This window comes from Rhinichthys klamathensis, unplaced genomic scaffold (genome assembly GCF_029890125.1).
Source record: "Rhinichthys klamathensis goyatoka isolate OS25496 unplaced genomic scaffold, OSU_Roscu_1.1 h1tg000485l_1, whole genome shotgun sequence".
In the NCBI taxonomy this organism is placed as follows: domain Eukaryota; kingdom Metazoa; phylum Chordata; class Actinopteri; order Cypriniformes; family Leuciscidae; genus Rhinichthys; species Rhinichthys klamathensis.
In genome coordinates, this window is record NW_026606972.1 from 481,266 (window position 1) to 499,015 (window position 17,750).

General features: G+C 37.9%; 1 protein-coding gene across 10 annotated transcripts in view; it reads right to left on the reverse strand.

Annotated features, from left to right (window-relative positions):
- anks1b (ankyrin repeat and sterile alpha motif domain containing 1B) overlaps positions 1 to 17,750 on the reverse strand; it is a 176,866-nt gene that overhangs the window by 28,529 nt on the left and 130,587 nt on the right. For all 10 annotated transcript variants that reach the window (XM_056237370.1, XM_056237366.1, XM_056237368.1 and 7 more), the window contains 3 exons: positions 16,758 to 16,864; positions 9,818 to 9,916; positions 6,518 to 6,670 (listed from right to left, as the gene is read on the reverse strand). In XM_056237370.1, coding sequence (XP_056093345.1) covers positions 6,518 to 6,670; positions 9,818 to 9,916; positions 16,758 to 16,864 — 359 coding nt within the window. The remainder of the gene's footprint in view (positions 1 to 6,517; positions 6,671 to 9,817; positions 9,917 to 16,757; positions 16,865 to 17,750) is intronic.

The following is a 17,750-nucleotide window of genomic DNA, read 5'->3' on the forward strand; positions in this document are numbered from 1 at the left end:
TATGTAAAGGAAAACTCTTAACTGCACAAATTATCAACCGGTAATGGAAACTTAATAGTGCATGCTCATGATTTATTGCTCAGATCTGCTTTTTTTGTATAGCTGTTCACATTGTTGTTTTAAGTGTGGCCAATATCAGATTCCAGTGCAACCAGATCATGGTCCTGGACTGACCTGTGTGTGCGTAAAGAACGATAAAAAGACGTCACGCAGCACGATGTCATATGGAAGTAAACAAGGAAGCGATTACCCGTTTATTTATGGTGCGATCTGTTCTGTTGTGGAATCCAAGAAATTGTTGCACAGGCAATATAAAAAAAACAAAGACGAGGATGCAAAAAACGAGAGAAAAGTTTAAACATTTATGATACAAGCCCTTGTGTTTTTGCTTGTATAGAGCTGTCACTGTAATACTTGTGAGCTCTGACACATCACTGTCCTTCACTGACTACCTTTCTCAACTGTCTTACCTTCAGGTAACTGACTCCCATGAGCGCAGAATTGTACGAATGTTGGTCTAGAGTGACGTACTGTAAAACTGTACAATGACTGTTCAGACTGAGGTCGCATTGCAAAACATCAGACTTGTATCGCATTTAGGACCACATATGGAATTGGCACAAATCAGAATTGAAAAGATCATATTCCATGTGATTTGTGCTGTTCACACTGTCATGAGGAAAACAGATCTTATGAGCAAAAAAACGGATTTAGCCTTAGATTATCTTTGCATCATTTAACGCTCACTTAAAGTTAATGTTTAAAAACACTAATTTATTAACACTGGTGAATGTAACCTTAAGCAAATTTTAAACGGATATCCATTTTTCATACTGAAAACTATAGCTGTCTGTGATGCCAAAATTCACGTTGTTTTATTTAGAATTTTATTTAGAAGAGACATCTTTCAAAAACATTAAAAAAAACATACCAACTTTTAAACGCTAGTGTAAGGCATAATGTAAAGTCATGATTTGTTTCAGAAAATCTTTTGTCAAATCAGGTTAGGTTCACAAATGTTGTTCAGATAACATACTATTTTGAGTTTCTTTTGAATAAACTAATCTTTTTCTTTGTATCAACTCAAAAATTTCATTTTAAACAAAAAATTTAAGGCAAGCAGGTAAGACTGCTTACTTAAAATTAAACCAACAAATACATTTTACAGTGCATCAAAATGCTTTTGTGTCTGTTGTTATGCAAAATATATTTGACAAGAAATATTGTATGAATTAAAATGCCTATTTTGACAGTAGAATGACGCGAGAGACATAAAAACCAGTCCAGCTATTTAGAAATAATAATTAATAAATACAAAACAGTTCCCTGGGACAACGTTCAATTATACAATAATATTTGACTGCGGAAAGACCAATCAGAATCCCGTATTCCACTGAGCCATGTAATAAATACATTTTACTGTTTGAAACCCAAGCCTCCTCCATGAACGTCATGCTTAATCTATTTTTATGAGGGGGCTTGGTGACCGTCCTTAAGATACAGCCCTCTCACGGGCTGCTGGGGCCACTGGATCATCTTGATACCCATCAGCAGGATCTGTCCTACGGGAATAATCTCGGCTCACCCTCACCCTGAGAACAACACTCGCATGGTCATGTGCCACAAATGTGTGTCAGTGTGCGTCAATTCAACATATGAACCCACAGGCCTACCCACCCACACTTGTACATACCGTATAGTACAGCACACACACACACACTAACATACAGAACAATCCTCAATGTGTCTTTTGGTATTAAAGCAAATGTTTTGTCATCGTTAAGGTGAGAGGCAGTGTAATACGGGTGCCAAAAGGAAAGAACAGATAGACAGAAAAAAGGGGGAGACTGTGTGTGCGTTTGATGGGCCTGCTGTGTTAACGAAGGCAGTAGCCATCTGCTAGTGTAAGAAAAGACAATTTGCAATCTGTGCATTTGGAGAGGTGACAGGAAGTAATGAAAACAGGAATGCAACACAAAGGACATGGAAACTCATAATAACACACACACAGTCTGCAAATCGTAAGTGTTGGACCACGCACACTTAAAGGATACATGCCCTTACACACTTACTCACACACAAACACGTCAGGTTTGAATCATCCGTACTTCACGCAAGCTGTCTCTATGGTAACTACCGCTAGCAGTCATGGCAACCACGTAACAGTTGTCAAAAAAAACGAGCTAAACTATTATTACGAGCTAAATGACTTCTGACCGCCTACCAACACGACCCAAGCACGGCTAACATTAACCAGAAACATTAACCACAAAGCCAGCGGCTGCCTGGAAACACAACATGTGACATGAAAGAACAAGTGCTATACATTATACAGAATGGTAAAAATCTGACCTGTTCTAAAAAAAATGCACACCGTACAAGTCGTAAAATGTCATACAAAGCATTTTATACAATTCTGTCTTGAACGTAAAACCATTCGTGTAAACTGATGGAGGCTGACCTATTCACCTTCCCACAGAAAACAACCACAGCTCAAACCAGACCTTTTTTGGATCAAATAATAATAATAATAAAAATGCAATGAGTGCGCTTTAAAAAGCCACAGACTTGCGGCCGCTCGGCCATACGGGTCCAAATACTCCATTTGCCTCAAACACAATTCCAGGCTGGTTTGGATGCATTTTGTTTGAGGATTAAGATCATGATGTTCAAACTAACTTAACTATAAATAATTACTATATACAGTATATATAGTCATTTTCATGACAAACGTTCCCTTTACAGTGATGGTCACAGCATAGAAATACAAAAGTAGTGTTAAGGATAATGTTTGTACAGTATGTGTGCAAGAGAGCAATCATAGAGCTTTTTGGGAATGCAGACATGTTGAGCCCTGTTATGAATATTATCAGATGACTGCCTGTGGTAACCCTGAGGCCGGACACACACATATGCGCAAGTCTATCGCTCTCTAATAGGGTGAACACACACATACAGGCTCTTACACGCATGGAATGATGCTGCTGAGACACAAGAAACATACAAACACGAGAGCTGTGCCGTGTGACATCAGCAGTCTTTAATGAGGCTGTTTGCTTTACGTCAATGTCTCTGCTTGTTCACACTGAATTACTCTGCTTCTCCTTTGGGAGGCAAAACCCTGTCCTGTGTGTCAAAACTGCTCAAAATCAGAACACGATCATAATTTTGTATTTCTTAATATTCACAACGAATCTAGCACAACGGTCTGTTTTGACATCTAAAATTATAATTTCTGCAAGCTAAAAGCATTCATATAGTTCTGAAATAAATGTGTGATTAGAAAAGAAAGTGACATTAAACACTTCACACAGACATTTAAAATGATGTAATGTGCAATATGTCTCAAATCACCCACAAACCACTAAACATAGATGCTTCTATTGTTTTTATGTATTTACATAATATTTAGTCCATTACATTAACTTTACATGTACTTTGCATTCATATATATTAAATGTATTTAGTAAGTAGTATATTTATATATAATATTATCAAGACTTTTGGCAATGCAAACCTTCTTTATCTTACCAATAAATATTTTAATTTTGAATTGTACATCATAGTTCAACTTCACTGGCAAAAAAAAAGAGTGATAGAGCCATCTAGTGAACAGAAAGTGTATTACAACTTGAGAAACAGTTGCAAACATTCTTGACATTAATGAAGTTTTATAAAGAATATGCAGGGAAGTGGGATTTTGGAATCCCAGGCAAACCAAGAGCAAGATCAAACAGTATCGGATTCAGGTGACATATTGGATCATCAATTCGATTTGCTGTTATTCTCACTGAATCTCTGGAATACAACAGAAAGTAAGCAGACTTAGGATCCTGTGTGTGTGTGTGTGTGTGTGTGTGTATACACACATGTTTTTTTTTTAACTTATAGTATAATTTCACAATTTTATATCAAATAAACTTTGACCTTATACACCACAGTGTGCTTGTGTAATTGTTTATGAACAGCAATAACACACACATCTTGTCACTGTCTTGTCCAGTAGCCTCAACATCTGTAGCCCTGAGCGTTTATGAGCTGATTTAATCTGGACCACTCTCTCCCATTGCCCTCTTTCTCTCTTCTCCCCTGCCTCTCTTCATACTATCGCTCCTCAATCTCTGAACCAAACTGTTATACTGCTGTGCTATCGGTCACCGTGTTTTATTGTAAGGTTGACATTCTCTAGGAAACACAAAAACAAGGCAACATTCTGTCCTGTTTCTCTCAATACTTTCTCTCTCTTCGTCTTCTTGGCTTCAGACTGTGTACTACACTGCATAAAGTGTCTTCTCTTTCACACGGAGACTCTCTCAGTCTCATTTACAGCAGAGAGTTCAGGACAGCGACCCGGGAGACAGAGGCGCTCTGTGATCCGTCTAAATCCAGGCTCATTAGAGGAAGTTCAGAATGTCCCATTCCGTACACACACACACACGCACACTAATTCCGAAGAAATGTTGCCTTGCACTGCCTACTTTCATTCATAGATTTGACACCAATATGACGTGACTAATCACATGCAGAACAGTGTTATTTTTGTATTATTTATTTATATACTATTATTCATATTTTGAATTAGCTTTTTTTCTTTAGTTTTTATAAAATATTTATATTTTATTTTATGTTTATACCAATTAACAAAAAAAGATTTTTAATATTTAAAAAAAATACTGAAGCTACAGCAGGGGAAAGATTATAAGTGAATTTGTATTTGAGTTTATCATTACACAAACCTATCATATGGCTTCAGAACACTTGGAATATAGTGTACAATTCATATGGATTACTTTTATGAACATTTTATGTTTTTTTTTGTGTCCATTTTGGAACTTGACAGCTGTAGTCCCCATCCATGTCCATTATATGGAAGAGAGGAGAGTAAACATTCTCACAAACTTCTCCTTTGTGTTCCACAGAAGAAATATGATTTGAACAAACATGGGGCTGAGAATATTATTTTTGATAGAATTTTTGGACTAACTTTCTTTAAAGACATTTATTCACCATACAACCATCATAACATGTGTAAAGCTTCCTATATGCACAGTGGTATTGTTAAGCAAACATTCCGCCTACATCAGCATTAATAAAGCTTTGTGTATTAATTAAACACTGAGCCTGAGGGAATGACAATACAAAACACACACAAACATGCACACGCGCACACACACACACACACACATAATATTAGTGTGTTTTACCACAGACGCATGGTCACCACACACATTTGCGAACACAAACAATCAGATAACTTCCAACAATAATCTTTTGCTAAATTTTCTCATTCAAAAGCATAAAAACACAGATTTTCCTTCCTCTGACTCCCTCTTGTGGCCATACCATGTGTTTATTACTACTGCAGCATTCTACTTTCCACAGTGAGTGGGTGTGTGTGTGTGTGTGTGTGTGTGTTTTTTTCAAGTGCTGAAGAAATCACATCCCACATTATTATATAATCTGCTCTCTCTCTTTCTCTCTCTCTCGGCTGAAAAGTGAGTGAAATTAGCATACGTGAGGCTGTAATTAGAGTAATTTAACACCAAATCTGTTAAAGCAACGACACATGATCTCACTGTCATCAAACATGCCATTTTAGTTATCATCCAACACAGAAGAAAAAAAAAATCACAATTTCCATTTTACACATGTGGGCTGCAGGAATAACGACTGAAGAAATGATAGAATTGCAGGTAAAAGATGCCTTCATTGTATCTGGTAAAGACTTGAGAGCTCAAACTGTTGCATTAATATGAGTGTGCGGATATTTACTATGTTCTCCTGCAGAAATATTTCCCAAACGTGTGGAAAATCCACTTATACGTTTTTCAAAAACAGATCCAGTTATACTGAAATTTCTACTGTTCAGTGTCATACCCGGAGATGCTACCATTATACAGTAGCTGTGGTTTCGCTGCAGTCGAAAGCAAGACAGATCGGACAGGATTGTTTATCAAACCAATACAATTACAGGCAACATTCAGAGCCAACCGAAACTCTATTACGACAAATCGCCAATAGGACGCCAGAATGATTCAGTATGATGTCTCACAACCTCTGGTTGTCATTTCAAAGGTCCTTCAGCAAATCTTGTTTCAAGAGACAGCTTCATTCACTACACTCGCACAACTATAACAAAATATATAGCTAAACGCTCGAGTGTGTGTGTGTGTGTGTGTGTACATACAGGGTTCTCACATCATTTAATCAATGAATTTCCATGACTTTTCCATCATAGCGATTTGTAAAAAACATTTTAAAGAGATCTCAAAGAGAACTCAATAAGAGTGATTTATAGCTAATGAAATAATTCTATTATATTATATTACGTTTAAGATTTATTTACAATTTTCATGACTTTTCCAGGTTTGGACATCGCTCTTTTTTTAAATTCCCTATGTTTCCAGGTTTTCCTTGACTGTGGGGACCCTGTAAATATTGTTTAAGAGCCAAAGACAAATAAATGCATGTGCTCAGAACATAGCAACAGGCAGGAAGAGAGAGAAGCAGGACTTACGTTGATGAGCTCAATCTCCCAGATCTTCTTGACCAGCTCCATGGAGGTGTAGCCGTTGATGAGGAAAGATTTGGTGTAGTCTCCCAGCTCCAGAGACTCCAGCCATTCAGCCACTGAAGTAGGATTATTTCCATCGTAACCAATGGGCCGCACCTTAAACACGGAAACAACCCGTTAAACAAACATATCAGCAACCAAACCAGAGGCTGGACACAGTTTGGGTTACGAATAGAGAGGTCCAATAACAGGAAATGTTGTTATTCCATGCTGGAAACACCTGCTTGGAGAACTAGTGTGAATTTCAATTCTGCTCCACATTGGTTTGGTGCTGGTCTAGCAGATAAATAAGGGAGAAACAAGCTAAGAAAACAAACACATTTTTCCCATATTTATTGATAAAATAACATACACTGAATACACCGCAAAATGCTTTGGATAAAAACATCTGCCAAATCATGCATAAATGTAAATGCAGAGAAGCTATCAGCTAAAGCAGCGTTTGAAAGCGCTGACTGCAGATGAAAAAGTTTTTCTCTTTTCATAGTGAGCTCTCATATCTCTCTCTTTCAGACACATACCATTTCCTGTCCTTAATCTTAAATTCAACTTCTTTTCAAAGGAATAATTTTCATTTTGAACCTAAAATTGAAATTTGTCATCTTTTACTTTTCCATATAATTCAGCTTACTGGGGATTCGGGCCATTGAGCTCCAAAATAACAAAAGCACCACCATAAAAGTATCAGAATTAGGAGAAAATTATAGTGAATTAAATTGGGTCTTTTAGTAGTTCAGACCCATTTTATGGTGCTTTTTTTTTTAGCACGGAATAGCATACACGCGTACACGCGCGAGATATCACTTCCGGCGCTTTCCGGAAAAGACCGAAGCGCCCGCGCCCTCAGATCACTTGGACGTGGCTGTGTTTACAAGAGGTAAAAACAATATAAATACTGTTCGTTTTCTCACACAAACCGCTCGTTTCGTGTCTTAGGTCATCAATGTGTACTTACATTTACAAGTCATTAAATCATGTTTAATTTGGACTTCTCTGTGCATGCTCTTTGAGGTGGTGACCATAGACCTGCATTATATGACTGACAGACAAGAACGGTTTGACCTAAAAATATCAAAATTGAAACTACTGCGGAAACAAAGACACCTACATCTTGGATGCCCTTGAGGTAAGCTAAAACATATCAAAACTTTATTTCAAAGTGAACTATCCCTTTAACTTTTCTTGTGGAAAAGAACACCCAGAACATTCTTTAAAATATCTTCTTTTGTGTTCCACTGAGGAAATAAAGTCATACAAGTTTGAAACAATGTAAACGATGACAGAACTGTAATTTTTGGGTGAACTACCCCTTTTAACTCACCCCTCTCCGCTCATGTTTGAGGTTTTCACATCTGTTTGAACAAAAGCAGCTTTGCACATTAATGTGTGTGTGCACGTACATGCGTGTCCTTTCTATCTTATCAGAACACACAACCATTCCCCTCTGCGGGGTCCTTTCAGAGATTGTGAAGGAGAAAGGGAGCGCAAGGTTGTTTGGGACACAAGTGAGATTTATTTGATGTCGAGTCGCCTGCACATACACACACACACACTCTTATATGGCAATACCAGAGGCTTTGCTGGATTACTCTGGAGGGGGTCTTAAATTGAGCACTCTTGGGGGGAGGGTGCACTCTGGGATGTGTATGTGTGATAAATGTGGATACCATGTAACCTCATTTAGTAATGAAATCCATGACACACACATGTATCACATACAGAATTTCAATCTGTTTGAAATTTGTTTCGCACAGCTACACTCTTAAAAAAAAAAGGTGCTTTATTGGCATCTATAGTTCCATGAAGAATCTTTAACATCCATGGAATCTTTCCACTGCATATAAGTTTCTTTATAGTGGGAAAAGGTTTTTTAGACTTTTAAAATATTCTCCACATTAAGAAAAAATGTTCTTTTAAAGGGATAGTTCACTTTGAAATAAATTTTTGGTATGTTTTAGCTTACCTCAAGGGCATCCAAGATGTAGGTGTCTTTGTTTCCGCAGTAGTTTCAATTTTGATATTTTTAGGTCAAACCGTTCTTGTCTGTCAGTCATATAATGCAGGTCTATGGTCACCACCTCAAAGAGCATGCACAGAGAAGTCCAAATTAAACATGATTTAATGACTCGTAAATGTAAGTACACATTGATGGCCTAAGACACGAAACGAGCGGTTTGTGTGAGAAAACGAACAGTATTTATATCGCTTTTACCTCTTGTAAACACAGCCACGTCCAAGTGATCTGAGGGTGCGGGCGCTTCGGTCTTTTCCGGAAAGCGCCGGAAGTGATATCTCGCGCGTGTACGTCACTCATACAATTGTTTTATTTTTTATTTTTGTTAATTGTTTTCTTTTACGACGGTTTAAACATCCTGGATAAGTGCAAATTAGTACCATTTTAATTAGCCGTCTTACCTACAATCTCTGCTCTGTGTAAACAATGAGTGACGTACACGCGCGAGATATCACTTCCGGCGCTTTCCGGAAAAGACCGAAGCGCCCGCACCCTCAGATCACTTGGACGTGGCTGTGTTTACAAGAGGTAAAAACAATATAAATACTGTTCGTTTTCTCACACAAACCGCTCGTTTCGTGTCTTAGGCCATCAATGTGTACTTACATTTACGAGTCATTAAATCATGTTTAATTTGGACTTCTCTGTGCATGCTCTTTGAGGTGGTGACTATAGACCTGCATTATATGACTGACAGACAAGAACGGTTTGACCTAAAAATATCAAAATTGAAACTACTGCGGAAACAAAGACACCTACATCTTGGATGCCCTTGAGGTAAGCTAAAACATACCAAAAATTAATTTCAAAGTGAACTATCCCTTTAAGAACTGTTCACTGAAAGGTTCTTTTGGCAAATGAAAAATGGTTCTTCTATGACATCGCAGCAAAAACAAACATTTTTTAAGAGTGAACTCATTACAATGCTCTCCAGTTCAGTGTCTTTGTGTAAGTCACTGAACTCCCATCAGGATTGCCTGACCGTAGCATATCAACCCATTACATGTGCAAACACAGAGTGAAGCCCAAGTATATCATTTCTGGAGCTTTACAGCAACTGGTCACTATTTGTTCTCATTGTAAACGAAAATCATGCAGGTGTAGGATCGGTGAGGGAATGTTAAATTTGTTTTAAAAACAAATTTGGTTCTGAATGCATTGTTAGCTGATATTTTTTGAGCTGGAAGCACCCCGTGAGAGCCCAAGGAGTCCCTGATGTCTGTACTCACCCTGGGTAGCAGGCGAATAGCCTGAAGAAGTCGCTGTCTGTGGGCAGAGTTTAAAATCCCGATCTCCAGCAAGTCCTGGTCCTCCACAACATTACTGCCCTGCAGTACAAAAAAAATAATTGTTGTTAAAAATCTAATAATTTGTACTACTATAAGGTTCACTGCAACATGTGTTGAAGTAGTAACAAACAAATATAATAATTGTTAATATTAATTCATATTATTAATAATAATACTACACAACATTACTGCCCTGCAGTAAAAAAAGTAATTTGTTTTACTATAAAGGTGCACTGCAGCAATAACATGTAGAAGTAGTAACAAAAACAAATAAACAAAGTTTAATTATTATTATATAACATTACTGTCCTGCTGTAAAAAATAAAATAAAATTGTATTATGATAAAGGTGCGCTGCAACAATGTGTTGAAGTAGTAACAAAAACAAATAAGCAAAGAAAACAAATAAATAAATAAATAAATAATAAGTACTATTATTATTAATAATAATTAATTAAAAATATTATTATAGTTATTTATTATTAGACAGATTCCTTCTAGTTTACATGGACAGATAAATAAGGCATAAGCTGCAATTTTCTCTAATTAAAAAAATTGCCCTCTTCAGTTTGCACGAACCCAATCAGGAGATCCATAAGGCCATCAAACAGTATTCAAATCAACAACCCCCAACTCGATGTGCACAGGTGCAAGAAACACATGCTGTCAGTCTCACACACACACACACAATTAGCGTGAACTGCTGTTTCATGCAGAGTTTCACCTTTAATGACCTTTCACTAACTCCAATCCGACCAATCAACTTCCTATCCAACAGGGATCCAACAAACACACACGGCTTCCCTATTATAGAATTAATAGTATCGCATTTCCACCATGTGATTCACCCATCTACAGAACAGAAACAGGACGGACACACACACGCACGCACGCACACAGGCTATGATGTGTCTGTATCACTTCACAAAGCTAATAACCTTGGTGTTCCAACAACTCAAGTATAATTTATAGCTGCTGAAATCACCTCTGAGCACCAGCATCTGCTCCATTCACAGCAATACAATCCAGACCAGAGTAATGGCACTGAGTAGATTTAGATTAATTGCAGGTGTCCCAAGACATTACTAATCAATCAGAGCACAGACCTGCTGAAAGCTCACTGCATACTGTATACTCTCTGCTATTTTTTAAACAGCACAGAATGCATTATACAAAGATAAATGTTTGCAAAAGTATTATCCTTCATTGGTGTCACATTACACTGCATGTTTAATTCAGCAAGCAGCATTAAGTTATCATCTTGGAAATGAATACATGTTCAATGCAAGCTTGTGAAAAATGTCTCAACTCTTAGCAGTTTGATCAAACAATGGGTCCAAAAATTGGTTTAAAATTAGAGTTGATAATTCCAGTTTCTTTGCAATTCAAAGGTCTAGTTGAGTCCATAGCATTTTGGGAAACTTTTTTGGGAAAATTTTGACAAATGCAAATCTGAACTGGAATTTGGAAACTGCACAGTATAGATACTATAGTACAAGTAGTGTAGTAGAGTTAATTAATTTCAGCATATACTGTATGTGTAAAAGTGCTGTCCAAATGTTACTGTTATAGATGAATGTAATGTTTAACATCCTTAAACAATGCCTTCAGCTGTTTAACTGTTCTGTGTGTTTATTTTTTCTTTTCTTTTTTTTTTAAAGAAAAGCACTTCTCTTTACACTGCCTTTAATTTATGAATGAAAGTTCAACATGAAATCAGATAAATGAGTGAAAAACATATTTATGGGAACTTTTTTATAGGAATCCAAAATTTGGGACAAGTAAAAGCATTATTAATTGTTCACCCTCATTACCCAACCTACTGTATACGTCCTTCAGTATGCTAAGCAACACAAAAGGAGATATCAAGAAGAAATGTTTTGTCCATATAATGAAAGAGAATGCTAAAACAAAATTGGACCACATAGACATTCATTGTATGAACAAAACAAAACCATACAAAACATTTAAATGAAAAAATAAACCAAAAAATGTTTAAACTTAATTTTCTGTTTTCACAGAAAGTCGTAAAGGCTGTTTTTGGATGGAATACCCCTTTAAATGACCAGATGTGGAAATGGAAAACTGTGCACTACTGGCTTTGTGATGCTAAAATACACAGTAATACAGCTTCATATTTACACATGATAAACTGCCACACCATTCTCATCAACCAGTCTGTCAATGACTCACACAGAACCACAGTGACATCCACCAAACGTCCTCTAAAAGATCTCCAGGTCTCTACAATAAAACAAGCTCTTCCTGAGGGGTGGAGAAAGTTTATTTTAATATCAAAATATACTATTACAAAATAATAATGTCATTGTGTGAATGTTCTAGCATCCAAACAGTGTGAAGGATACAACAGCACATAAAAGAAACATACACCATCTCAAACCCTCCAAGTTCAGAGTAAGATAAATGACCAGCACAATGACGCTGAATTGTTCATCTCAAAACTCCCACAGGTCCTGAAGCGAGGTACCACTATCATCTCTCCGCCACTTAACTCTCTCTCTCTCAGGAAATGCGGTTGCCTAGCTCTTCCAGACTGAGGGCACTGTTGAAATTTTACTTTTAAAATGACACCTTGGTTCCAACTAAATGTTTCAGTCCAGTGCTGTATTCACGGCCTTCCTAATACCGAGGGAACACAGCGACTCTGCACTGCAGTTCGCCCTTTATTATCAACTCTATTTGAAGAAAAAGAAAAGCAATAACATTCAGAGAAACTTTACAAGCCTAGCACATCAGAGAGAAGCAGCAGACCTCCATCTAATATTAATTGTATCTGAAGGCCTTTCAGAAGCTTCGTCCAGACACCAGAGGCAGAGAGTGTGTGTGTCTCTGTGGTTCATCCAGATGTCCCATTCATCCGGAGGAGATGCTTTAGCTAGAGGAATAAAATTACATAGTAATGAACTGCTGACTGGACAAAAACAATTGTATTTTTTTGTGTTAAAACACGTATCTCAGTTTAATCCGCAGAGACAACACTGGCTCAACCAATGACAGGAGTTTGGGGTGGGACTATCTGTTTGGCTGACCAATGGCCCTGTTCCAAATGGCACATTTCATATGAACTTGCGGCCCTGAGGACTTACAATGTCCGCCGCGTGCGTGTGTCTGTTAAGTCCATGAGACTGTAGGGTGTCCTGTTTGTCATTTTAGGTTTCAAAAGGGTTCTACCCCACAGTCAAACCCCACGGCAATACGTCACAGAAGTGTAGACTCGGAGGAAAATTAGGGGTTAGGGTTTCATTTGCGACAAAGCCAATGGTAGACGGGACAAGTGTTCAGGAAATTTTTTTGTAAACAGTCATTATTATTTAAAAAAAAAGACTGCAAGGTGGCATCACTAATGCCTTTAGTAGACTTCCTAGATCATTGCCTTGAGTGACTTCGAGAAAGTTTCATTACTTGTAAAACAGTTTCCACAGGATTGAAGTGTCAATACAATTTATGAATGTTTTTAAGCTAATTTTAAGAAAAAAATATATACATACACTACCATTGAAAAGTTTGAGGTTGATCGGATTTTGTAATGTTTTTTTTAAGTCTTTTATGCTCCCCTAGGCTACATAAAAAAAAAAAATACAGTAAAAGCAGCAATATTGTTAAATAATAATAATAATTTAATCCTTTGCTGCAAATTGAATTGTCAGCATCATTACTCCAGTCTCCAGTGTCACATGATCCTTCAGAAATCATTCTAATATTTGCTGTTCAAGAAACACTTTTTTTATTAATTTATTCTTGCTGAATCTATTCGTTTTTTAATAAATAAAAAAAATCTTACTGACCTATTTGTATATAATATTTTACTTATTTCATAGTCTTAAAAATGCGCATTACAGCTCAATTCCAAGACATGTTCTACTTTATATAGAAAATGCACAGCTGGCTAATGAAGGTTTAAAGAGCAATCATGTGTAACCTAAGACTATAAGTGATTTATTCAATTAAGCATCCTTAAAGAGCATAATTTCTGTTAAAGTGTGGCATTTTTCTATCAAATGTTGCATCTGTACAAGTGAGGTTGAGCAGAAATCCCTTATATAGAGATGTGTGTGCGTGTATTATGCTAATTACAGGCACACATTGCTTCATTTTTAGAATAACTGGGATCCATCACTATTACAATGAGAGCAATTTAATGCTACTGTATGCACCTGTTGTGAACTTTTGCAGGAAAACCTTCTTGTATAAATGCACCTTGTACGCAATTATTCATCAATGAGAACCACTGTGAGCATGTTTATAAATGGAGTTTTGATAAGTTTTGACCTCCCAGATAAGGTCACGTTCAGTATTTTGTTTTGCTATAGCAGGTAAAGCTGTCAATGCTGGCTTTATGATGGCAACTCAACAGTGGCTTCGAGAGGTTTTTTAACACCTTATTAAAAATGCTCTGCAGGGAAACAGCGTAATCCATTTCCTTGACAACCGTTAGGAGGGAAACGCAATTTTTTTAAAAACATTTCTATAGCTTAAATACTCTGTACTCTATTCCTTTCCTTTCTTTCTGTTGCCTCGGCAACAACAGGAATGGATGCAGGTCAGAGCTGGGGGAGGGTAATCAGCATGAGCAACTAAACACTCGCAAAAAGACTCATTACACACAAACATATGCACGAGCATCCGATTCAGTCACACAATGTATAGGATTCAGTCACAGCTCCATTATACATCAGCTCAGTGCAGTATTTGGACCACAGTTCCCATGAGTCTGTGGCTCACCTGTGAACGTCACCTGTTTTAGTAACAATCTCACTGCTATCTGCACTATGACAGTCTAACATTCTTCTGAAAAGCAACAGATCCCTTTGGCAAATCAGTAGTACAGTAGATGAAATTGTTTTCTTATAGAGCCACAGTTTGACTTAAATCAGAAATCTTAAAGTATAGAGCCATCAGCCATACACAATGCAAAATAACAAAACAGATTACAGTGACTGCATCTGCTCAAAGACATCGTTCTAGAAGCATGCAAGGTCAAATGAGTAATCTTAAAACTATTTTAATAATGTGAAGTCCACATTTGTTCTAATGGTCTGGATACTGTACACTAAAACCATTCCCTTAACCAGTATTTGTATCTTAGACTTAATTAAAGATACAGTCTCTGAAAGTGTTATTTTCCCCTCTGGCAAATCGGGGGGGGGGGGGTAACACATTTTGTTAGATTTATGCTAAGGAACTAGGAAAACAATTTGCCAATGAATAGAGTATGATAATTCAGGGTTTCTTTTCTGAAAACAAGCCTTAATATCAATAATGAATAATGCAAGTTTGTTTCTCAAGTAAATTTATGTTGTTTTAAGCATATTTACACAGTTGTATGTAAAACGAGACAAAAATACTCTGATTAAGAAAGTTATCTTTTGCAGTGTAGTGATTGTTTTACACCAACCACTATGTGTGCAAAATAAAAATATTAATTAAATGTTAGAAAATTAGTTAATGGGTCACTCATGATGACTTTCATTTCATCAAATCATCAGGAAAAAAAACAGCATAACTGACCGACAACATGGACCGTGGTGTGCTGGTCAACCCACAAAGCCCACTAGCTTACTTAACAAGTTTTTTTGGAAAAATCATACCAGTTGACCAGCTTAATCAATTAAATACATTATTCAGATCCATCATATACAAGAACCAACAAGCCCACAGACAAGCACTAACCAGCATATAGGCCTGGTTTCACAGACAGGGCTTAGATAACGCCAGGATTAGGCCTTAGTTCAATAAGGACATTTAAGTAGTTTTTTTTATAAACGTGTCTCGGAAAAAAAACATTACTGGTGTGCATCTTGAGACAAAACAATGGCACTGGCATATTTTAAGGTATGTCAGTGCAAGTTGATTTCAGTTAAAACAGCTCAAACATTTATTTTAGTCTGAGACTAGCTTAAGCCTTGTCTGTGAAACCGGGGATTGGTTAGGCTAATTAGTTTAAGCCTAGTATGATTTTTGCAAGTGGACCATTCTGCCATCTGTGCTACATTTAAACTAATCTCTCTCTGGAGAAGAATTTACTGGTAATCATGAATGTGCGGGCAGTATTGATCGACTCTTCCAGGAAACAACATCTTCACACTTGCCCCTTTATCTCTACAGGTGCTCCTAAACAATCATGATTGCTTTAACACTTTCTCCTCCAAACACACACCAGGCAAACACATTCATGTATTTGAACACGCCCACGGTGGACATGTTTTCTGCATTGTCAGAGGAGTGACGTTGACCACGTGTTGGAATGCAATGTATCAATGAGTTAACATGCAGCACTGGATTAACAACAAAAGGACCATTTCCTAGATAATACGTACAACATATTATGTCAAAGTTGTCTCATTTCTAATAATAATTTTTCTTAATTTATATTTTCCAATAATATGGCTTTTTACTGAACACATACTTGCTAAAACTTCTACAATCTTCTAAACTAAACATGTTAGATCACATACTTCTAATAAAAATGTAAAACTAAATCCCTTTCTGATATGAGAGTACAGACAGGAAACATACAGGCCAGCCAATACATTCACATGATAAATGTCACAAAATCCAAGGATATACTATAGCCTTCATACCCTTTAAGGTCTACAGAATCAATGCTGAGCATTTTCCAACAATCATGTAACAGGAGACCAACCAATTAAGACACTGAGGACTCAAGTACAGAACATCTGACATAATCACAAAACAGCTTACCTGAGAAAAAACAGAGAACAACAAACATTCAAGTACACATGCAAACCCACACCACCCACAAGATGCAACTGATGACTAATGACTAATGGAAAAAAAGATACTCTCAGAAAACTGGCCGTAGGGAAAGACAGAGATGGAAGTGTGAAGGAGACACTCACCATAAACTGAACATTGTCGAAGCCATTAGACAGCAGGTGGTTTTCGTACTGCACCAGACCGATGTTGTCCAGCCACTGTCCTACCGACTGGACGGGGCAGCGGGGGCCTATCAAGGGGTGCAGAGGGAGGCGTTTGAGAAGTGAGTAACCATCCACCCGGTAGCAGCGACAGTCCGGCTGCGAGAGCTGGCACTGCCACATCATGTTCCGCGCAATGTGACTGTCAAACGAACCCGCCATGCTCAACAAGCGTCAGGGAGCGCGAGTGCAAACAGGAGAGACGGAGAGAGCGAGAAAAAGGAGGTAGAAAAGTGATTTCAAGGAAACAAAGAAAGTAATGCTTAGAACAGTAGAGAAAGGGAAGAGAACAGAAAGAGAGAGCAAAGTAGAAGAGGGTCCTCTCAGGAGAGTGAGCGTTAGGGTCCGTGCTGGTGGAGAAGTACGCCGGGGGTGGAGGTAGGCATGCTGAAGGCTCCAAATTACATCCACAAGAGAGGTGAGAGATGCGCGATCACCAACCACCGCTTCAGCCGCTGTGCTTCTCAACCTGTGTCTCAGTGTGTGGAGAGTGCAGGCATGTGCATGTGTGCATTTGCGCGTGCGGGAGGGAGCGAGCGTGTGTGTGTGTGTGTGTGTGTGTGTGTGAAAGAGGATAGGAATGACAGCGTGTAGCTTGCTTGGTAGAATTCTGTTTCTCCAGCACTCCCACACTCATTTGTATGCCTCTGCATCCTGTGCCACTGTGCTCTCTCTCTCTCTCTCTCTCTCTCTCTCTCTCTCTCTCTCTCTCTCTCTCTCTCTCTCTCTCTCTCTCTCTCTCTCTCTCTCTCTCTCTCTCTCTCTCTCTCTCTCTCTCTCTCTCTCTCTCTCTCTCTCTCTCTCTCTCTCCCTTCCTCTTGGTCTCTCTTTCTCCCTCCCTTCTTTTCACTAGCTGTACCTCATATTGCCGATAATAGCCATCAGATCAACCCCAGCCTCTTTGTCTGAGTGCAG